Source organism: Carassius auratus, chromosome 15, assembly GCF_003368295.1.
Source record: "Carassius auratus strain Wakin chromosome 15, ASM336829v1, whole genome shotgun sequence".
NCBI classification, from domain to species: Eukaryota; Metazoa; Chordata; class Actinopteri; order Cypriniformes; family Cyprinidae; genus Carassius; species Carassius auratus.
Window position 1 is genome coordinate 12976486 of NC_039257.1, and position 23606 is coordinate 13000091.

A 23606-nucleotide genomic window follows, 5' to 3' on the forward strand; every position below is an offset into this window, starting at 1 on the left:
AGTAAGATTTTGATTTAATAGAAATTAAAGCTTTTGTTCAGCTAGATGTTTATATTGAGCATAAGTGACAGTAGAAATATTAATATAGTTACAAAAGATTTATAAATGCTGTTCTTCTCAAGTTTCCATTTATCAAAGAATCCCGATTTTCTTTTATCACAGTTTCCTATATATCATAACATTTAAAAAATATTAAGAAATTTTTATTGCATATTAAAAGTATTTCTGAAAGATCACATGACACTGAAGATATGATAATGGCTTGACATAATAAATTGCATTTAAAATAAAAAATAATAAAATCATACTGATCCCAAACTTGTATACTGTACATATTTTGGAAACCGCTTAAATGCATATAAAATTCTACAAGAACTTCAAGAAGTTGTTTTCTTCTATAAATCAAAATACATAGTCTATTTTGGTTCCAACCTGATCTGCACCTCTTATTATTTTGTATAGAAAATACACATAGAATATAAACAACATTTGAACTGAATTAGTCATTTATTAGTTTGTGTTATGGGATTTTAAAATAATAAATGATAGGTCTAAATTGAAGGGGTCAGGCTGAATGGATTAAATAGCAGATCTATGATGAGAAGCATCAGCGTGACATTGGGCCTCTCGGTTCATACATCCGGTAAGCACACATATAGAAGATCCCTGTAAGAGAAAGACGAGGAATGTTAATAACTAATACATTAGCAACAACTTCACTCATCTTTACTCATTATTGAAAGACACTGACCATGTTGTCATGTTGTAACATTTTAAAGGGATAGTTCATCTATTCAGAACACCCGTTCATCTTCAGAACACAAATTAATGTATTTCTGATGAAATGCTCTGCATAGACAGCAATGCAATTGACACATTCAAGGCCCAGAAAGGTAGTAAGCACATTGTTTAAAATAGTCCATGTGACATCAATGGTTCAACTGTAATTTATGATTTCTCTTCACTGCCAGTCTTCTACGTGTGTTCATGATGCATTTGTGTGACGCAGTAGCCGGCCTTCTGACGTATACATGGATGTCCTGTGCCTTATTTTCAGTCTGAGGGATGTTCATGGATGCGAGGTACTCTCATGAAGGCATGTCGACAAGAAATTGTTAAGTGAAATTGTTATTTTTTTATTTGCGTACAAGAATATTCCTAGTAGTTTCTTCAAATTTAGGTTGAACAACTGATAACTCAGAAAATCAGATAACTCTCAGATTTTATCAAAATGTCATAATTTGTTTTGTGAAGATGAACGAAGGTCTTACAGGGTTGGAGTAACATGAGGGTAAGAAATTAATGAGATAGTTCACCCCAAAATTTAAATTATCGCATTAATTTTTTTTTGAATGGATTTAATACTTATCCCAGTATCCCAGGTTAAATATTGAAAATAAGAAAATATTGTCAGCTCTTACCTCAGTTTGATAAAAACTTTGCGTATATTCATAACAGAATATTAATTTCATGAACATAAACATAAAGTGTACCTGAAAAGAAAGTGAGCACCACAGAAACCCAGCCCATTATGTACGACCACGAGAACCGCCAGTTCCCATATCGTTTTCCATAGTAGTTGACCGTCATCCCAGTGTAGACAGCCATGGCCAGCAGCACAAAGAAGCCTGGGATGTACAATGCAAATAAACGATGACTTCCCATACAGTACACGCAGTTCAGATATATAAGAATAATTTAACTTATTAATGTTATTTTTAGGATTGGATGCATTGTCACATTCTTACATGAAATGAAATAGAGAATTCCCGCAGCAAAGGTTTTGTCAAATCCGCTAAAGGAGGAGTAATTGATGAAAGCCAAGACACCGATGATGATGCCAAAGAAACAAGCTAAGATGGAAAGGATCATGAAGGCCCGGGTGGCATCCCAATATGCTGTTCAAATAAAACCAGAGATTAGTTGTCTTTTTTTTTTTTTTCTTTTTAAAAATGTTCAATGTATGTATTTTATGTCTACTGTGTGACGGTCTCACCGATGCTGTCTGTTAGTGTCATGCATTTTCCAGGTAGACAGTAGCGCCACAGACCCTGATGCATGTAACTGCCGGACTGGCGGTACTGCATCCAGTAATCAGTGGCAGTGGAGATCACCAGGAGTATTTTTCCCACTCCTGCACAAAACAATCCACCTCCCATAAAGCTGTACATCTTGCACCTACAGACACACTACAGACAAAATATGAGTCAGTACTGAAATTAATTCCAAACATATGTAAACATACTTTAATTACTAATTAAAAATGTCAAATGTTGTTGAATATGATTAATTTTAATTATAGTATGTATTGTTTATTTTTTTATTTTCAGTTTTTAATTTAAATTTTAGCTTAAGTTTTAGCAAACTTCACAGTGCTTTTATCGTTTATTAGTTTTAATTTTGATTATTAATTTTTTTATCATAATTTTTTTAACTGAAGCTATTTTAGTCTTTTTATTTTTTAAGGGTTTTTAAATTTAAGTTTCTCATCTAACATTTATATTTTATTTCATCTTTATTTTAATTAATGGAAACAACTTTTAGTTTCAGTGCACAACACCAGCGTTTTACATCAATTCAGTTTTACCATCATAAAATTCTAAATTCATTATTTAACATTCATTTGGTTCTTTTTATGTCTTACTATAGCATCATTTCCAATTACTGTTTTTTTCCTTTTTTTTTCCTTTAAATGATCTTAAGAGAAATGAGTTTGTGAACATCACATCAGCTTCTACTAGACGAACATGATTGATGGCCTAAAATCACCTTTTGTAAAGTGTGAAGAGATTTAAAAACTCAATTCACAACAACAAATCAACATACAATATGAAAAAATAAATCAAAACATAACCTACCTCTTTCCACCCAAAAAATGTTATCAGACTGAATAGTGTGAAGCTGAATTATGCCAAGGCAGGCAGATTTCCATGAGCTATTGGCAGTTGTTTTTTGTGAGGGCACAGTAGCTGGGTGGAGAGCTGAGACCAACAATAGAGCTGTCAGCCAATCAGAGAGGCCAGATGAGTGCTTAAGAGAATCTGCTGAAAATACAAAACTATTTAGCAGTAGTTTCACTAATACTGATGACAAAGTACTTTCAATTGACAATATAGAAACATCGCAGAATGACACACAAAATGACAAGCAGTTTTTCAGGAAATTGTAAAAACATGTCTAATTCTTGTATTTCATTATAATACTTTTTCTTTCTGTTAATTTCAAGAAAAAATTTCAATAATTTATCTACTTTTTATTTAAGTTACAGCAAGAATATATGAAATACATGTAGCAAGAATATATGAAATACTTGTTTTCCCCCACTAAGCACTACACAGTTATTATTATTCATTCACTTTACTACGTGTCTACTGCTTCTTTTTAATGGAGTATTAAACTGTCTCCTGAAAGGTTAAGAATCCATTAAGTGAACATTGTGTCTCCCCTGAAAGCTCCATGTCTACTTAGACATTAGATGCCACCTAGAGCCTTCACATTAAAGTAATGCAATAGACTGAAAATAGAAAGTAATGAACGGATAAAAATAGAGCTCATCTGCCCACAGGAACTAATAAAACACCAATCCTCTTCAGGACGTTGAACATAATAGCAGCTGGGACGTTGTAAATGTGAATGATTAAGATATTTTCCAGGAGTGTTGGTGGTGAAGGTTTGGCTACGTTTATCTTTGGATTTGTTAAAGGATTCGAGAGCCACATGATGAAAAGTGGTGCTTGTCACAGCCAAAAACAGCTTTTGGGGTTAAAGGGTTTCTAGTTGACAAGAATGTGTACATTTTACAACCAGCAGATGGAGACTTTTTACCATAAATAGGATAAACAGGGCGAAAGCAACACTTTAAACTCTTTCTATGTACATCAATGGTCAATTGATGGATATTTGATCTGTATTGATACAGTATGTGGGTTTCCTCGCCTGTTCTGTCAGTAGCATCTGTCTGCTCTGGTAATTGATAGCAGTGCTTGAAATACTCACCCATCATGCTGCTATACTCTTCAGTATCTCTGTTAGGGTTGTACTGTACTTCTTTTTTCTGTCTTCAAGAAATTCTGTCCGGCAATACTTACATATAAAAACAAGTTTTGGCTCAGTCTGGTATGCAAAAGTCCACAGGGGTCTGCACTGTATTTAACATACTGCTTGTGTTGGGGAGTAACTATCTCTTGGTTGAATTTTCAGTCCACCACTTCTGCCAATTACATCAATCCACACTGGCAATGAAAGCTTTAGGCTACAACCTGTCTGAGAGTTGATTAACTGATTAAGAGTTAACATTCGCTAGAAATTTAGAAAAGTAATCAAAAATGTTATCAAATTTAATCATTTATATTACATTAAAAAGTAAATGAAATAGTAGCCTACATATTGCTTACCCTAAATGGGTCTACAGCATTTCTGAGACTATTATAGGATGCTGCAGGGAGGATGTTTTTTTGTAGGCCAAAACCTGGAAACGAATTAAGATTTTCGCACTTCAAAAGTTCCACCGTCTCAAAGTCAGCGGGTTTTTGTTAATGGGTTTTTACTTAAATGCATGCAATAAAGTCTGTGGTTATTAAGATTAACTAAATTTTTAAGGATCTTTATGGTCAATTGCCATTTCCAGGTTTTGGCCTGCTTTAAAGTTGGTCACAGTGCTTATTTTCCCCAGTGATCCAAAAGCCAGTGGAAAATTCCTGTTGGGTTGTTTTTGTAAAGGGAAGTGGGGAGATGCTAACTTGGAGTGGAACTACAAAAATCATCATCACTGAAAATTATGCCAAAAAAAAAAAAAAAAAAAAAAAAAAAAAAATATATATATATATATATATATATATATATATATATATATATATATATATATATATATATATTTGAAATGGTGGATTTAAAATACTAGTATAGGTCTCCATCCAAAGGACACCTAGATATATGAAACAGCAATGAAGGACCTCTATTTGAAGGGCATTCACAAAACCTATTTTGGCATTCCACTGTTTCCGTTTTTTTTCCTATGTTACTGTGCTCATGCACACGAGTAACTCAAAATATACTTGCTTTTCTGCATTCTGCTCTGTTTCACAAACCTAATTTACCTAATTTTCATCCCACAAAAGCAAACATGCAACTGATGTCAAATCAAAAGATTAATCAAGATTAACTTTAATTGTGTGTCAGCAGACATTATATTTCCTGTCCTGCAATGTTTCTAAATGCAACAATGAATGAGACATAGCTATTACATTTTAACAAATTTCTATATATAACAAAATGTTTTATTCCTCATCAAAAAATAAAAATAAAATAATATATATATAAAATAAAAATGTAAAATTATTATTTTCTTGTCTATGACCAGTTATAACAAGCAAATAAAAAACTTCACAAACTGAACAATTACAGAAATGGCCCAAAAAGGGTTTTTTAATGAATGACTTGTGGAGACAGAAACTAGATTCATGGGATCCCAGAGAGAAAAGTGAGTTGTATAATTGAAGAGCTTGTGATGCAGTATTAACTCACTCCTCAATTATACAAGCTTCATTTTCTCTGTTCCCAGGGGGGAATTGTACAAGGCGGATGCCCTCAGCATAGCAAGTAATGCATCATGACGTCATCCTCTGCGTCATAAATGCTGATTTTGGAATGACACAACAATGGCTAAATGATCAAAGTCCTTGTAATCCTTCTGTGCTTCTCTGAATGGCTTCTGAGGTGCTAAAAGCTGATTTTGGGACACGCTTCATTTCAGAGTGCTGAGGGAACCGTGGCAAGCAACACTGTGTGGCGAATTCATTAGGCTAAACGTCACTGTGGATCTGGCTGCTGGCTAGCTAATTGGCTAATTAGATTTGTGCTCGTCTAAATCCATTTTACAACTGAAACAATGGCTTCAAGCAATTGGGTTTCCAATCTTCTCCCAGTGGTTTTTCAAGAGAGCAAAAATGAGCTCAAACATTGAATACGCACTTCTAAAATATACCTGTTGAAAAATGACTTAAACCAGCTTTAATTGTTTTTCAGGTCTCCTAGCCTGGTCAAGGTGTGATATTTGCTGGTTTTACAGAGATTTGGGTCATGCTAAACCAGTCAAACAGCATCTTTACCAGCTTTAACAAGAAAAGAAAAGGCTTGGGCTGGTTTGCTATGTTTCTCTCAAACTCTCTGATTTGTGATCACTTCATGAAAACAGACGTTGAGGTCTGGAGTGTGTTGCAGGTTTGAACTCACTCAACTCAGATCCTGACCAGTCATGTCCACACCATATGTAGGGTGCAAAAACATTGATCTACCACTAGGTGAAGATGGATTGTCATGGTTTCTTGTTTTAATCACTCATGAATCCACATTGTTAGGGGTTTTTGCAGTTTGTGCTCTGGTAAATACAGAGTATTTACTGTAAAAAGTACCATATCTGAAGTAACTAAACCTCTTCTCTTTAGGTTTAACAGTATGTTAACAGATTATCTTTTAATAATTTGTTCCAGTACAATGATAATATAAATTCTAAACTATTGAATCAAATAAATGGCTATAAATACATATTAGAAATTATTTACATACAACAAAGAATATGCCTTTTAAATATTTTACAAATGCTATATCATGCTTATTGTAATTCTTTTAAACATTGTTAAAGAGTCTGAATATGCATAAAAATATTAAAATGGTATTGGATTTATGTCATCATATTCAAGCATATTCAAGCTTTCAGCGTAATCAAGAACAGATTTTACTTGGCTATCAATACTGACTAGCAAATTCAGTGCCAGAATTGTAAAATTATCAAATATTACTTTTGCCTGTGATTTGAGCTGTATTTTCAGATTCCCATTTGAATGAAAATCAAAAGTAACAGTCATTTCCATTTCATATAGTAATGCAAGTTCATTACACATTCTAGAGCACATTTTCCCACATTTACAAATGTGTGAAATGATGCATTCTGTCAGTCATTTCTCCTCATTAGACAATGATCCAGCACAGGCCTTGCTGTAGCTCAGTTAATCCACATTAATTGAAATAGGAAATCACTCACAGTTCGAGCCAAGCAGCTCCTCTCTGGTTCAGTTTATCAATGTGGAATGAAAATTACAATATAAAAAGCTAATCCACTGCACTCATAAACAGCGTGGACCAAGAACAAAAATCAAGTAAAGAGACTCATGAAATACCAGGCCAGTAATAGTCCCATACTCTTTTTAAAAGATACTTGAGTGAAAGTACAAAAGTGCGGATTTTTTATGCACTTAAGTATTAAAGGTAAAATTACAGATCAGTTTATTGTTTTATTTAGCAATTTTCTCTTCCACGAACTCTCATATGAGGTTGCTATACAATCTGAAAAAAAAAAAAAAATGCGTGTCCTACCAAAAACTCTTCCAGGAAAGATGCTTGTATTAATCCACAGACGACCTTCATCAATCCTGAGTGCTGCATTAATGGCGCTTTACTCCCCACCAATCAAGCAGAGGTTATAAATGTCTGCTGTCCCAAAGAACCACTGGGATGTGCTTTGATATCATCAAAAACCTCTCTTAAAACACACGATGCCATATGAAATGAGTGTTGGGGACAGCACTGACCCATATTTAACTGAGATTCCCAGCATTACCCACAAGTATATAGTAACAGCAACTAGCATACATTTTCAAATGTACCTTTTTCTCGTTTAAACCCAGAGGGACCCGCAGGGTTTTAAATACACCACATGTGAGTTAATTAAGCCTGTGCCTGTTTGCGGCAGACTCTGTGTGATTTCAAATGTGACTAGACTGCACGAGGTGAGAAGGGTCATATCCAGAACCAATGCAGAGGTCAGAAGGTGTTTATTAAAATTGGCAAATGATCTCCTGAGAAGACGGTCTCAGGTGAGACACACTCACGTTCACCTCTGGTTCACATCATTGCTGACTTGAACCAGCCCTACTTTAACTAGGCCATAGTTAATGTGCTCAAAACAGACTTGTGTATTCATTAAACGGGTCGTCTATTTATTTCTTTGCTTGTTTCTAAGCGACTGAAAATGCACATTTCTGCTGACAGCTGTGTTGATGCTCTTGCACTGATGCTGTTCAGACGCAAATACCCTATGTTTTGTCCTTAAAGCTACATTTTGGCAACTGCAACATCAAAATAACAGCCTTTCAGCGTTCAAATGATTTCTGCTGGTAAATTCAATGTATGAAGAGAGGAATTCAATCAGTTGCTTGCAGAATTTGCATCTAAATAAAAGATGTAGGCGTTTGTAAATAGTAATTTCAGATGGTCTGATGTGGCTCTCTGCACTTGGCTAATAATAGTCCATTTAGATTTAATTAAGAATAAATTAAGATAATTAAGCAGTATCATACAAGCAAGAGTGCTGTTGTTTATCCAGTTCAATATATAAGAAACTACTTACCTTTTAGACACAATATCGATAGTTACTTTGTCAATTTTTGGTCACTGAGGAAAACCTGCAGTGAATCGTTCCAGAATGAATCACTGTGCGAGTTGAATCAATGACTCGTTAGTTAAAATTCGCTGCATTCGGAACTCTGTATCGGATATTATTTTAATATGTCTTTCAGTTGCTTGAAAGAACGATTGAATGACAAACTTGTTGCATTTATGAAAAAATCTTTTTTTTTTTAACTGATTGAAAGAAAGATTCATTATTCACTCAAAAGGAGTCACTTGTCGACAACTGCCTTATGATTAACTTAAAATACATCCATTGCATAATTACCTAGGCCTACTTCATTTCAATCCAATTATCTTTATGTGAGGAATTCGAATGGTTAAAACGTGAACACATTTAATCCGATATGAAATTAGTGAACTTTCGATATTTCAGTAAAAATCACTGTGAAATACACAATCACTTACATTTCTATCGAGTCTTGGATTCCTCATGCAAACTTGAAGTGTCAGGATTTTTAATACATGGACAAAATTTACATAATGCATTTTCATGAATTCCATACCCAAGTGCACAGTTATTGACAAAATAATACAGGAAGAAATTCATATCAGTAACAGTACTGTACAATAAGTCTTAGAACATGAGTTTTATTGTGTTTTGTATGCAGTCCGAACATGTACAACTGCAAATGATTGAAGCATTAGTGGAAAAACAGTCGTGACATGGCGTAAATCATTCTCCAGGAGAAAAGAAAAACCTTTCAGTGAGCACACGATAGTAAGGAGACTTTACAACAAGAAACATCTGGTATTCTGTAGGCTTACTAATGTATCATTGGATGATTTGTTCACATAGACTGTGCCTGATAATATCTGCTATATTTTTCACAAAAATGGCGAAACACCTTTTTATTACATGTAGACATTGAGGCGTACATGTATGCACCAGATACATTCAAACATGTTCATCTAAAATTTTCTGTCATTTTTTTTACATTTAGATTTTCTTTTTAAACTAATAAATACAATAAATAATAATAACAAATAATAAAATAGCATGCCCTCTGGCATGCCTTTTTCATCACACAAAAACATTGTAAAAATTATACATACAGAGGTAGGACAACAATGGATCATTTGAAAAACTTGTCTAAAAAAATACCTAGACAAAAATGACGAACAAAAAAACAGAGTTGAAGGACCAGAGCGTGGAGGCATATACACTGCATGGCATATGTTGCATGTAGATTTGTGAACAACAGCACAACTTCCTCTCCTCATATCATGTTCTGAAAATAAACAAGCCCAAAATTACATAAAATCATCATTTTGTTGCCAAGCAATCTAGTTCTGGCACATTAAAGCAGTAACATGCAGTAATATTCTACCAAGCTCTAACCAACAAACATATTAGTCGCATTTTTAATATCCATTGGAATATCAATACCATGGAGACCACATGAGACAACACAGTTCTTTAAAAAGTGGAAATGTAATCATTTGCCTGATTCATGCAGTGTGCTTCCAGCTCTGCACGCTCAGTGTCCTGGAGCTTATCGATTGTTAATTTACTGCAATGCTCCAAGGCCCCACGCGTGGCCAGTGACTAATGAACTTATTCAGACCAGAAGAGATCCCACACAAACTCATCTAACCTCATTTCTCCTCCTTCCTGCCCCCAAGGAACGCGAGGTTGCGGAGGATTGAGATGCAGAGCTTCTGGAGAGGGAACAGTGGCTGGACATCTGACCGCTGGACAGCAGGTTTGCTTTGAAATACTGGATTAAACCTTCATCTGTGCAGTCAAATATACAGTGAGAATTAAAAACCACAACGCACAAGGATATTTTTATATTTTACAAAGGACAGTGTTGGGTGTAAAAATGACACACCATATTTTATTGCATTGCAATGTGACTGCCAAGGTATTTTGGGGTTGATTTTTAGTACCAATAGTGATACTTGCAATCTCTACCAGCGAATGTTTTTTTGCCTCCCCTTATGTCTGACCTTGTGTGCTCCACTGTGCAGCTGTTCTGCGGTCTGATCTTCTCTCTCTGTGTTGTGGGGGCGTCCTGCTCCCGCCGTTATCCAGTGTGTCTGTCAGGTGCTTGAGTGGGTCCTCTGTTACAGGAGGGGGCTCAGGTGGAGGAGGCAGGTCTGCAGACACACACAAACCAAAAGTGTGAATGATCATCTATGCACTCCATTATTATAGAAGAACAAATGCTTTAATAACTTCAATCAATATTTTTTTAACTATGTTGATCCTTACTCCCGGGTTTCAACGCCTCACGTCTCACGAGGCCATCCTTTTGAGATTTCTTCTTAGGCCTGGGCTTGTGCATTGAGGACGTGAATGATGTGTATTCTCCTAATAACAGTGCAGATTAAAGTAAACAAAGATTATGCACTCCATACATAATCATCAGCAATGTAATAAAAACAGTTATTTTTCCAGCGGTCTACTGAAGGGCCTACTTGTGCCTGTGTTGTTGGAGAACAGTTCCTCCATTTCAGCAATGTCTCTCCAAGGGCCGCTGTGGTTGGGAGCGCTGCCATTAAGAGTCTCGGGCTTGGTTAACAGCTTTGGGTTGGAAAGAGCAAACTGTGTATTGTGTGCTTTCCTGTTGAACAGACACATGAGAAATGTGTTCTTCATTTGTTTTTTTCTATTATGCAAAGTCAGATACTAAAGCTATTGTCATGGCAAGAACAAAATAAAATAATGTTTTAATAAAGAAAAAAAGATACAAATATATGAGAAGATATGAAAAGATAGTAGACATTAAAGGAAATTTGAAAGATTTATTTAAAAAAAATGAATATACATTTTATTATTAATATTCTTTTGATCGCAAAGTTGAAATTTAGGAGCCATTAATTTAGTATTTAGTGTCAAATGGATCTTCGCAAATCATTATAATATGCTGATTTGATGGAAAAGGTTTTATAATTTTTAATCTATCTATCTATCTATCTATCTATCTATCTATCTATCTATCTATCTATCTATCTATCTATCTATCTATCTATCTATCTATCTATCTATCTATCTATCTATCTGTCTGTCTGTCTGTCTGTCTGTCTGTCTGTCTGTCTGTCTGTCTGTCTGTCTGTCTGTCTTTCTTTCTGTCTATCTGTCTAATTTATTTATTATTCATTGATTATATTTAGCTGTCAAGTCAACTACGGTTAAGCAACAACTTACATTTCAGTTTCTTCTACACACACACACACACACACACACACACACAGAGAGAAACACAGACACACAAAATAGGCTACTGTATAAAAATGCATATTTGCATAAAAATGGCCATATTTAAGAGTTTTACCATTTTCAATCCGATTTACTTAAAAATTGCCAATTAACATCCTTTTTATTCATTCATTCATGATGCTGATCTGTCAAATCAAATATGGATGGAAAACTTAACTAAATTTTAAGTTTGTTCTCCACGCAAAACATATCACTATGACATATCATTTCAGAAGACATGTAATATAGTTCACAAGTCATCTGAGCAAATTAATGTTATTTTTGGGGTGCTTTTTCCCTAGGATTGCAGCAAGGGTGCTCTTCAATTCTATAGTTCACATGATGTATTCAACAAAAGGAAGGTGAAGGTGAACTATTTCTTTAATGTCGAGCCCTGATGCCTTTGTGTGTGTGTGTTTACCGTGGCAGCAGGTCTGGATGGTGCAGGTTCGGCGGGTACTGCTCCTCGCTGGGGGAGGGTGTGAGAGTTGCTGTGGATTGCAGGCTGTAGGTCGTGGCCCTGTTGGTTTCATCTCCTCTCAAAGGCAGAGTGGCTATGTCCTCCAGACCCTCAATCAGATATGATCGCTCAGGCAGTGGAGGACACCAATCTTCATCCTCCTCAGGGCTACTGACAAGTAAACATTAGGATTCCAGTTAAACCTAAATATCTGTACACTACTTACACACAAACTTGGTTGAAAACAAAGCAAGAAACAGAAACTTCATACAAACACACAGAAAGAACACATATCAAAAGACTCTGGACGCCTGATGCATCTAGCAGTGATTTTATTACGTGATAAAAGACTGCTGTAAATAAAACCAGACTGTGGTCCTTTGAAAAGAGTGGAAAAAGAATATAAAAGAGAATCCAATGTGGGTACAAAAGACAGCATTGTAAAAAAGCTTATCAAAAATTTGTCAAAGCAGTTTCATTCATGGAGCGTGATGATAAAAATATGATGTGAAAGGCAGAAAGCATTGAGGACAAAGGTTGATATGTGTGGTTCCGCTTCATTCCAACCCGTGGCTATTCTTACAGGTTCATTCTGTGAAGCCGCGTCTGGTGACCTGCCTCTCGGCCCCGTCTCAAACAGCCAGGACGGCTTGGCTCTAAGCGCTAACATCATTAGCCCCTGTCACTTTGAGCTGAAACATCAAATACGTTTAGATAAGACCTCAATTTATCGCCCAGACTACATTTTACCATGTTGCACAGGTTCCATATTGGGTCACTTTTCCTAGAAGGAGAATTATATCCAGAAGTGTTTGAACTTATAAGAAAAAAATCGGATGACAGCTACTGAAAAGCAGGTTTATAAGTTGACAAAATCTTCTAGAAATGGATTGACAGAGTCTAACAAAAAATATCAAAAAGTAACATGGTATTACCAAAGATTTTGGACTTGTAATATGGTCATGTCATTTGATTTTGGACATGTACTGTCATATTAAGATGGGTTTTTAAACACATTCCGTGGTCTTTTAACATGGTACAGTACCATGATATTAACATGGTATTTTATTATGTGACCTTGGTTATTTGACATTTCCATGAAATTAGCATGTTTTCTTTTCAATTGTGCCACAGTTTTTGGACATGCACCATGGTTTAATCATGGCTTTGACCAGCTTGGCCAGCTGGTCATGATCTTCTGACAGGGTAAAATGATTGTTGGGCATTTACCATGTTAATAACATGATGTTTTAAAATGGAACAATGGTCCCTGGACATTTACCATGGTATTAGAATGTTTTTTTTTAATTGTACCACAATTTTTAGTCATTCACTATGTATTAAAAGTATTTTAATTAAGTATTAAAATGGTTTTCTCACATGGTATCATAATTTTGGACTAACAATTGGTACATTTTGGATACCACAGTATTGTTGAACAAGTACCATGTTCTTTTGACATATTACCATGGTTTTTGGACATGTACTATGATATTACCATGGTATTTTAACATGGTACCATGGTTATTTGACATTTACAATGGAATGAGTATGTTTTTTTTTTGTACCACAGTTTTTGGACGTGCACCAAGTCATGGCTTTTACTTTTCAAGTACCATGGTCTTCTAATATGGTACAATGGTCGTTGGAAATTTTCCATGGTATTAACATGATATTTTAACATAGTACCGTGGTACATTTACTGTGGTATAATGTGGTTTTTGTGTTTTTTTTTTATCATACCACAGTTTTTGCACATACACCATGGTATTAACATTTTTTTTGAAGTTGAACAAGTACCATGTTCTTTTGACATGGTACCATGATTATTAGACATTTACCCTGTTTTTTTTGATCATGCAGCAGTTTTTAGACATGCAGCATGGTATTACAATGATTTTATCATGCAGTATAATAGCTTTCGACATGCATTTTTTTAGATACAGTATGTACCATGATATTATAATGTTTTTGACATGGTAGCAAGAGCTTGGACTGTGGTATTAAAATGGATCTTTGAACAAGTACAATAGTCATTTGACATGATATCATGGTTTTTGGACATTTACCATAGTATTATCAGTTGTTTTTACTGTACCGCAGTTTTTAGAAACATGCAACATAGTAATACCGTATTTTTCAGATAAGAACCATTATGCATCATGATCATAGCATGTTTTTTTTTTGTACATTTACCATAAACTACCATGCTTATTTGGACATATAGAATTGACCTGCTTTAGAATGGTTATTACCTGTGTCTTTTTTCTGTGTTTTGATCCTCCTTGTTTTGTACTGAATGTAGGGACATCACATCAGACCAAGTTGGTGAAGAGGTTTGTCCTAAAGACTTCTGCTTCATCAGTTTGGCTGTAAAACAGCATGAAACAAGGCTGAACTCAAGTCCATCTGCACAAAATTTACATCAGCATTTGTTGCAGCACTTGTTGATCCAATCTGTCTGCATAATTCCAGCCTAAGGCCTAAAGGACCAATCCCTTAACCCTCATGATTGAAATCAATATCACTCCTACCATTTTCACCTCTTGGGTACTGAAGTTTTGCATAATCTGCTCCACTGTGGCTGGACTGAAGGCTCCACTCATCCAGGTCCTGCTCCATGCTGTAGAGGTCAGTTTTGGAGAGGACTGGTGTGCTGGTGTAAGGGTCTGGACCCTGAGAGTACAGGCTGCACACGTCATGCCCATCTGCGTCGGCTGGGTTAATGGTACAGTATATGGCGCCTTCATTAGAGGCTGGGCTGTACTTCCCATTCTGGCTCAAATAATTGGATAATCCTGAAGCTGGAAAACAGATTAATGAGTTATAGGAGATTTGATTTGTAAGTGTGACACTACCATAATGTAGGGGAACGCCCCTGACAGGGATCTTACTGTTGTAGTATTGATCTGTGGAATCAAGTCCGCTTGCACAGCAGTTGACCGAGTCTTTTCCATTTCGAGAGAAGTTGCTGGTAGGCCACGAGTCAGCCAGCCAAGGGTAGTTACCCAAGTGTGACTCCAGTAAACATGGCCTTTAAAGGAAATTAAATAATTTAATTGAAATAAATGATTTTACATTAAATATAAAAAAGTGTTACACTTATTTTTGAAAGGAATTTAATATATATATATATATATATATATATATATATATATATATATATATATATATATATATATATATATATATATATATATATATTATTATTAAATGAATTAATAATGCTCATTTTAATGTTCATCTTTATTTACTTTTCAGTTTTTACTTTCCATGCTCTACTGTGGGTAAATCTGAATTCTCCTATCATACAGACCTTCCATTTATAAGATCCGACCCATCACCACGAGAGAGTGCGACTACAGAAAAAAATATGAGAAACAATTGAACCCAAAAGCTCTTTTGACAACATGATTTTGAGACACACATTGTTAGTTTTGTGCTAGTATGGAAAGAAGGTTACCTGCGGGCGTATATGCAAAGGAAGTAGTATAGTGTCCAAGTTCTTTCCTCCTCCTGTGTCTGCAGTAGATCCAGGCGCTGAAACCCATTAGAACCATCCAGGATGATACACCAATCCCGGCGATGAAAGCTGGCTGACGGACCACCACTGTGATCTGCTCGGATAGGCTGACACTATCATCCTTTACCACTGACAAGGACTGATCTATTGCTACTTCTGATAGAAGATATAAGGAGGAAATAGGAAAAAGTGTAGAAGAGCGATTATGTGAAAACAGAAAAGAGACAGAAGAGTAAATGCTTCTTGTCTTATACAGAAAACATTTTATCAATATATATTTCGCCCATAATCTATCTTCAACTGACACACAGCATGAAGGTCCCTAACATTTTCGATTCCTTAGGATTTTCTATTCCTTAACATAAGATACGAGTAAATGCTGAGATAAGAATCTGTTAGGTACTGTAGGATAAATGTCACCATCAAAGGTGTGTGGTAAATATTTTTTATAAACCTGCTGGACAAATCCATCTTAAACTGGCAGCTGTGTTTTGGACAGCACAAAATGTGGTAGCAGGATTAATATCTGAGCTAGCTGGTTATTAGCTGGAACAAGCTGCTCATTAGCTGGACAAGCTGGTCCAAGAAGATTATTGTTTGTTCAATCTGGCCATTAGCTGGTTATTAGATAGTCAAAACTAGTTATTGAGGCAATTAGCATGTTCAAGAAGGTTATTAACTATCCAAAATGTTTATTAGCAGGTCTATACTGGTTATTAGTTAGGGCGAAGTCTTCAAATTGGACATTATCTACAGTGAAACATTGCAATGACAATGACATCCTTACGAGGGAAAACAACTAACGATTCCTAACACCATGTCTACAACGGATGCGAGCGGCGCAGCGTGACAAAATACTATAGAACCACTGATCTATAATAGAGATTCATTATATATAGATCAGTCAATAGAAGTCATTATAATCAGTGATGCTGTCTACACTGGATGCAGCACAGCATGACACCACAAATCCCTGACAGTAAACTGCTACAGCGTTCTGTTTATGACGTGCTGACACAAATTTCAAATGATTTTCAACAGTCGCTTTGTCGTGTCCAGTGTAGAAAGTCTTTAGCTGATGCGGCGCCAGGCGACAACTTTCACGTCCGGTGAAGACACGGTGTACCACTGACAAACATATCATCTTGTAAAATGTGTGGTAAGTATTGTTGCTCCATAGTATAAACAGAGTACATTATCTGGCCAAGATGGTTATTAGTCCAAGCTGGTTATTAGCTGGTCACTATGGCTTTTTAACTGGTTCAGTCTGGCCATTTGCTGGACAAGGAATTTAAATAGCTGGCAAAGATGGTTAGTGGTTAACTGGTTATTATTGGATCAGGCCGGTCATTGGCTGGCCAAGCTGGTTAAACTGGTCATTGAATGGTCCAAGCAAGTTATGAGCTGGTCAGTGCTGGTTTTTAACTGGTTCAATCTGGTTGTTAGGTGGCCAAGATGGTTATTAGCTGGATCAATCATGTAAATAGCTGGTGAAGAGGATTATTAGCAGGTCTAAACTGGATCAAGCCAGTTATTAGCTGGCCAAAACAGTTATTGGTCACAGCTGTTTATTATCTGGTCAATGCTGGATTTCAGCTGGTTCAATCTGGCCATTACCTTGCCAAGATGGTCAAAGCTGGTTATTAGTTGAATCAAGCCACTCATTAGCTGGCCAAGCTGGTCATTACATGGCATTTAGTATGACAACCTGGTAACTGGGTTGTTAATCAGCTTAAACCAGTTAGAAACCAGTTATCACGTTTCAAAAAGCTACTAGTTTAAAATGTTCCTGGGTGGAAATGATGACAGTACTCACTCAGGAAGATGAACACGGGTTGGCTACGAGTGCCCACTCCTGTAATTGTCACCGCTGCGACCTGCACGCGATACATAGACTCAGGCAACAGCCCGTCCAACAGCACCCACAGCTTATCCCCATCCACACTCCGGTTGATCATCTGCTGAGACTCGTTTCCTACACACCACACCTGTACCACCCAGAAACAGACTTTAGCCACTACTGTGTTACCTAGCGGTCACTCTCCAAATAAACGCTTCACCGGTCTCACCCTGTACTCTAGTATGAGCTCTTCTGGCACATCGGGGGGAGGAGGCTGCCAGGACACTCGCACGGTTGAACTGTTACTTAACTGCACCACGCTGACTCCCTGAGGAGGGCCGCTCAGCACTAAAAGCAGAAATATGATGGGCAAATGTCAAAACATTAACATTACAGCAAAAGTTTGAGGGTAAAATGAAAGTCACGCGAACTAAAAGCTAAAGACTTGAGTTGCATATCAAAACAAGTCTTGCCTTCATCAGGAGTGCGAACCACAGCTATTTCACTGTCAATCCCCTGCAACTCATTGTAATATGGTCTCATTTTGAACTCGTATTCTTTTCCTCTGTGTAGCTCTGTTAGGACAGCAGTGTGTAGGGGACCTGCTTTCACATCCTGAATCATCCACGCGCTCCCCACAGGCCTGTAATAGATCCTGTAACCTTCAATATAGCGAGGATGCTGGTCAAGCTGAAATGATATCAACACATACATATGGTAGCATGAGTTTCAGATCTTTGTGAATGGCCATGTCATTTTTTTCAGATACTGATAATGAATCATTTATATGTACTAATGTACTGATATTTACTTATTTCTCATCATTTACCATTCCATTCATAATGCATGTCTACATATGTAAATCAAATCATATACTCACAGTCCATGTGATTTGAACACTTGTAGGGCTCAAGACTTTGGGTGTCTGCAGAAGAACCTTGACCCCTCCTAAATCCATCTGCACATGTGCCTGGTTATTCCCCTGACCTTCTGGACCATCTGAAAATGGATACACACAAAATGATGTTGATGTGCACAAACCATAAAAACAGCCATCACACACTCTAGACCAAAACTACCCTCACCTTGTGTTCGGACTGGCTCTGAGATGGGGCTGGGGTCACTCAGGCCATAGGAGTTGACCGCTCGGATGATGAAAAGGTACACGGTATTTGGGTAAAGCCCAGACACTGTGTGCTTCTCTAGCCTCACGAGATCAGCTACAGTCTGCCAGGTGCTGCCTACTGACTGACTAGAATAAGACACAGGAAATGAACACTTCATTAATTCACAAAACATATATCCTGCTTTACAATCAGGATTAATGACGTTCAAAGCCACTGACTGTACATCAGCTCATTTCCATATTTATGTGTCAAGTTGCAGCATACAGTTAAGCTAATGAGCTATATTACTGTATTTCATTATAAATAAATGTAATTATTTAACATTTATCTTTGCTACTGATGCCTTTTTAGAAAATAACTAATTCATTGTGAATTGCGGTGCTTTGCGTCATGCCAAATAACATCCCTTATCCATCCAAAAAAGAGTCAGTGCAATGCTCATACATACACAAGAAAAGACATCATTTGAGTTATGACAGCGTTCAATTATACAACAGAGGATACGCATTTGAAAATTCAAATAATTGTTATATTAGAAATTCTGTTCAGTGTTGGAGAAGCTACTTTGATCACAAATCACAAGCTACTCATAATTTAAATATATTATATTAAAGCTACTCTTTAAAAGAATTAGTTAGCTACATTACAAGCTACAAAGACACTGAAGGAATATAAGGGATCTGTATCAGATATGGATGTGGTTGGTTTTGGGTCAGTAAAATTAATACTTTTATTCAGCCAGGATGCATTAAATTATTATAAAATAACAGAAATGATGGTTAGAAAAGGTTCCTATTTTAAAAAATGCTTTTGTTTTGTATATTTTATTCATCATAAACTTTATATAAATATTAAGCAGCACGACTGTTGTTAACATTGATAATAATAGTAATGTTTCTTAGGGATCATATCAGTATACTTGAATGATTTCTGAAGGATCATGTGACACTGACGTGATGACTTCTGAAAATTCAGCTTTGCCATCATAGGAATTAACTACAATTCAAAATAAACTGAAATAGGAAACAGTTCATTTAAATTGTAATAATATTTAACAGTTTTACAGTTTTTATTTTTGTTCAAGTAAATGCAGCCTTGCTGAGCATGAACAGAACCCAAACCTTATTTTCTATTTACTATGACACATAAATCTATGATTCAGTTTTCAGTTGTATAGCATTAACACTATGTAGATTTATACTAAACTCTAAACAGACAACATGTAACTGAAAAACAGTGATAAACAGCGGTAATTAACCAAGTAATAATTCAAACTGTTTTTGAATCAGTTCATTAAAATGAATGATCTGACTCTATAAATCAATCTGACTTCCCAACTCTATTTGAGAGATACAGACGTTCTAGTAGAGCCTGTTTATTTATTCCCTCAGCTTGTTCAGTTGTACGGTGGTTGTGTACAGAATGCAAACCCCTGCTATTTTGCCACACCTGTCGAACAAATAGCATGCTACTAGAAAACCTGCAGTTTTTCAAAAACCGCTGCACTATTGTGATGCAAATGAAACATTTAGTTAACTTTGTTACTCCCCAACAGACTCCTTATGCCTTGTGTGAATAAAAAGCTTCACTAGCATGCAGAATTAGACACACTGGCCTTTGTTAATGAGAAAAATGAGCACGGAGCAGGGTGCGAAGGACAATGGAGAGGATCTGGCCTCGTCTCCATGCACCGTGAGCACATAAGGTCTGCCCAGTCGACTTCTCGGACTGTGTGCACGAGCGTGACCTCTCAACAGAGCGAGCTGCACTATAAATCCAAGCGTCTTCTTAACAAGGTGTCAGAGCAGAGCTAAATAACGACTTGGCCTCTACTCTCGGCCTCCCTGCTGCTCTCCTGGCGGGACAATAATAGAGCCTTCTGTTCATCTGACCTCCACAGAGCCCAGAGGGACAGGTTCTGCTGAATTCTAACTGCAGCCCCAGGGACCATCCAGCCTGCAAGAGAGCAATGCTTCACTCTCACTTTACCATAAACTTCCATCCGTTCTGACACTCTGAATGACGCCTGCAACAGAACCGGCACTATAATGAGAATGTCTGCCATTCGCTCTACCCATCAGGCCACTGGAGAGGGTGTAGAAGCCCCTTACTCATATATTTCTTTTTAATATGTAGCAGTGCTGCAGACTTTAAATCCATGCAGGAACTGATTGTATGCATTTCCCAATACGAGGTAAAGCGCAAACTTGGCAGGAGAGGAATGTTCCAAGCTCAAAGCAAGTAAAGCTGTGTCGATAACATCCCTGACAGGCTTTTGATTACCACAAAACTCTGCCCTCAGAGTGTAAACACAGGCACAAATCATATGTAATGCCTACAGGGTCAGAAATGCATTTTTTGTTCTTAATTTTTTCATTTTCCAGCCAATTTTAAAATGCAGGAGAAACGCTCCATAACATGTTCCTCTGTTTTTCTTGTTCGTAACATCTGATATAGTTCTTAATATTTCATTCTAGGTCTAGTTATACACAATGCGATAAAAAATATCAGTAAATATTGATTTTGTTTTATTGGTTACACCCTTACATCCAATTATAAAAGATATAAAAAGATGACACAGCGTGATTTTATATCGTTAGAAATAAACACAACCACATAACGGTGAAAAAATGCCCTGAAAATCAAATCCAGGGGGCCAGTATTGCCTCTTAATGGAAAATTGGATTTCTGACACTGAAAGTGTGTATTGTAATGCATTACACTAGAAGTCTATAGGGCAAAGCTCTGCACTGGAGTAAACCATGTAACTTTCTCATGATGCACATAAAGATCCAGAAGGGATTGTTTACACTGAGGAAAAACACACAGGAATTACATATCCAGACATTTATCCACTTAGAAAAGTAGTGTCACCTCAAAAGGCTGATTTGGGTAAAATAACAGCTCAAATGACACATATATTCATACAAAATGTTAGCAATTTAACTCAAATTAAAGCTGTATATTTATAACTTTAAACCTTCCAAAATGCTTGTTCTATAAATCAGAAGGCTTCAACTTTTTCAGACTAAGGACTTCTTGGTAGACTTCTGTAGAAAAATTAAAACTAAACCAACAACATAATACAACATAAATTAAGGACTTATTCCCAAGGATGCATAAGGTTATTGATGTATACACTTTAAACCCTTTGGTAACACTTTACAAAAAGGTTCCATTAGTTAACATTAGCTAAATTTTTCGTTAACATTATTTAATGGAAATACAACTGTTCATTATTTGTTCATGTTACCTCAAGTTCATTAAAGGGTTAATTCACCCCCCCAAAAAATGTCTTTAATTACTCACCCTCATGTTGTTCCAAACCCAAAAGACCTTCGTTTATCTTCAGAACACAATTTTTCTGACCCTCGATAGACTGAAACACAACTCACATGATCAAAGCCCAGAAAGGTAGTAAGGACTAGGGCTGGACCAGAATAGTCGATTATTAAAATATTTGTTTGTTGGGTTGGCATTCGATTTTCAATTTTGAGGTTCAAATAATATATATATAAGAATATATAAGCCTATATACTAGCATCCCCCGCAAAACAGTCTTTATTCACACTTGAATTTTGTCGCTTATTTACTGTAAGGCCTGGTTCTAAGAACTGTCAGGTACGGTTACAGTTCTATTTCCATGTGAGCCTGGTATGGCGTGGCATGACTGCAAACCGTTCTCGGCACAATTAGACAAACAGAAAAATATGTCTGTTCTCGGAGCATATAAGCCCTGCTCAAAAAATGGTATTCAGACCAGCCCTAGTAAGGACATCATTAAAATCGTCCATGTGACATCAGTGCTTCAACCATAATGTTATGAAGCTACGAGAAAACTAAAATAATGACTTTATTCGACAATTTCTTCTCTTGCGTGTCAGTCTCCAACACATGCTCATAACAGTACCATGTTGAATAAAGTTGTTATTTTTGTTTTCTTAGTGTCTATGGAGGGTCAGGAGGTTCTTGGATTTCATCAAAAATATCTTTATTCGTTTCCTGAACATGAACGAAGCTCTTACGGATTTGGAACGACATGAAGGAAAGTAATTAATGACAATATTCATTTTTGGGTGAACTAACCCTTAAAATAATATTAACAGATATAACCTTTGATTGTAATTATGCATTCGTAAATGCTGAAATTAACATCAGCTAAGATTAATAAATGCTTCAGAAGTATTCTTTCATTGTTAGTTGGTGTTAAAGAACGTTATTAACTAATGTTATTAAATGGAACCTTATTTTAAAATGTTACCAACCCTTTAAACGAAAGTTAAAAGGTGAAAAGTTATTCAAACAGTAGTAATTTAGCGTTAATAAAGATATAAACCTGAAAGCCTCGATGATGTAGGAAGTGACAGCATCTCCGCCCTCGTGTGGGTTGGGCTGCCAAGTGAGAGTGACGCTATTTGAGGTCACATCTGTCACCATGGGCTTCTGAGGAGGACCAGGCAGCTGCAGGGACTGCGAGACCCGCGGGACGGAGGACGTTCCACTCGCTAAACACAAGATACAGAGTCAAATGTGACTGCGTCAAGGGTGCATTCTTGTCCAAGGCCGTTTGACTGCACATTGAAATCATCAGTACAACGAGTTTCTTGAAGTGTCAGCCTTTTCAAAGTCTCACAGAGAGCTGTGTTACAGAGAAGAATGCTTGTACGTTACCTTTCACTGTCACGGTCCCACTCCAACTCATCTCACCAGTGGAACTGGATGCGACACAGGTGTACGTCCCTGAGTCAGTCTCCTAGCAACAGAGAAGACCAAATCATCTCTGGAAGATGACGAAGATAATTGCGAGCATGCAATGTTTCTGAAGTAGTTGTGTGCTTTTCTCTTTCCCTCCAAATGAAGCGGATCAAATGTGTTGTTTCAGCCGATCAGTCATTTCAATTTGTTTTCAGTTAGTTCGAGGTTGTGACTGTTAGATCTCCTCTAAGATCACTTTTGACATTCTCAACGGCTGTTTTATATTCTGCGAA

General features: G+C 36.6%; 2 protein-coding genes across 5 annotated transcripts in view; both read right to left on the bottom strand.

Moving 5' to 3' along the window:
- Positions 1–484: 484 nt before the first annotated feature.
- Positions 485–2989, bottom strand: LOC113115541 (lens fiber membrane intrinsic protein-like). The gene is made up of 5 exons (XM_026283123.1): positions 2859–2989; positions 1997–2189; positions 1749–1898; positions 1494–1628; positions 485–666 (listed from the first exon to the last, which is right to left on the bottom strand). The coding sequence occupies exons 2-5, from the start codon at positions 2169–2171 to the stop codon at positions 608–610; spliced, it is 519 nt and encodes a 172-aa protein (XP_026138908.1). The 5' UTR covers positions 2172–2189; positions 2859–2989; the 3' UTR covers positions 485–607.
- Positions 2990–9034: 6045 nt separating this feature from the next.
- Positions 9035–23606, bottom strand: part of LOC113115158 (roundabout homolog 2-like) — a 59480-nt gene continuing 44908 nt past the window's right edge. For 2 of the 4 annotated variants that reach the window (XM_026282501.1, XM_026282504.1), the window contains exons 10-27: positions 23290–23371; positions 22955–23123; positions 18577–18743; positions 18372–18490; positions 17965–18181; positions 17721–17839; positions 17468–17639; positions 15592–15807; positions 15445–15487; positions 15023–15162; positions 14663–14932; positions 14384–14498; positions 12090–12299; positions 10888–11033; positions 10682–10780; positions 10417–10566; positions 10062–10201; positions 9035–9695 (exon numbers count right to left, since the gene is read on the bottom strand). In XM_026282501.1, the coding sequence (XP_026138286.1) occupies positions 9684–9695; positions 10062–10201; positions 10417–10566; positions 10682–10780; positions 10888–11033; positions 12090–12299; positions 14384–14498; positions 14663–14932; positions 15023–15162; positions 15445–15487; positions 15592–15807; positions 17468–17639; positions 17721–17839; positions 17965–18181; positions 18372–18490; positions 18577–18743; positions 22955–23123; positions 23290–23371 (2586 nt within the window). In that variant the 3' untranslated portion in view covers positions 9035–9683. The remainder of the gene's footprint in view (positions 9696–10061; positions 10202–10416; positions 10567–10681; positions 10781–10887; positions 11034–12089; positions 12300–14383; positions 14499–14662; positions 14933–15022; positions 15163–15444; positions 15488–15591; positions 15808–17467; positions 17640–17720; positions 17840–17964; positions 18182–18371; positions 18491–18576; positions 18744–22954; positions 23124–23289; positions 23372–23606) is intronic. The other 2 variants (XM_026282503.1, XM_026282502.1) reach the window with 2 other exon arrangements.

Coding starts and splice junctions, on each gene's coding strand:
- LOC113115541 (XM_026283123.1), bottom strand. CDS start 2,171: ATGTACAGCTTTATGGGAGGTGGATTGTTTTGTGCAGGAGTGGGAAAA. Junction 1,629..1,748: donor AATTCTCTATTTCATTTCAT/GTAAGAATGTGA, acceptor TGTACATCCCAG/GCTTCTTTGTGCTGCTGGCC. Junction 667..1,493: donor GGTGCTCACTTTCTTTTCAG/GTACACTTTATG, acceptor TTTCTCTTACAG/GGATCTTCTATATGTGTGCT.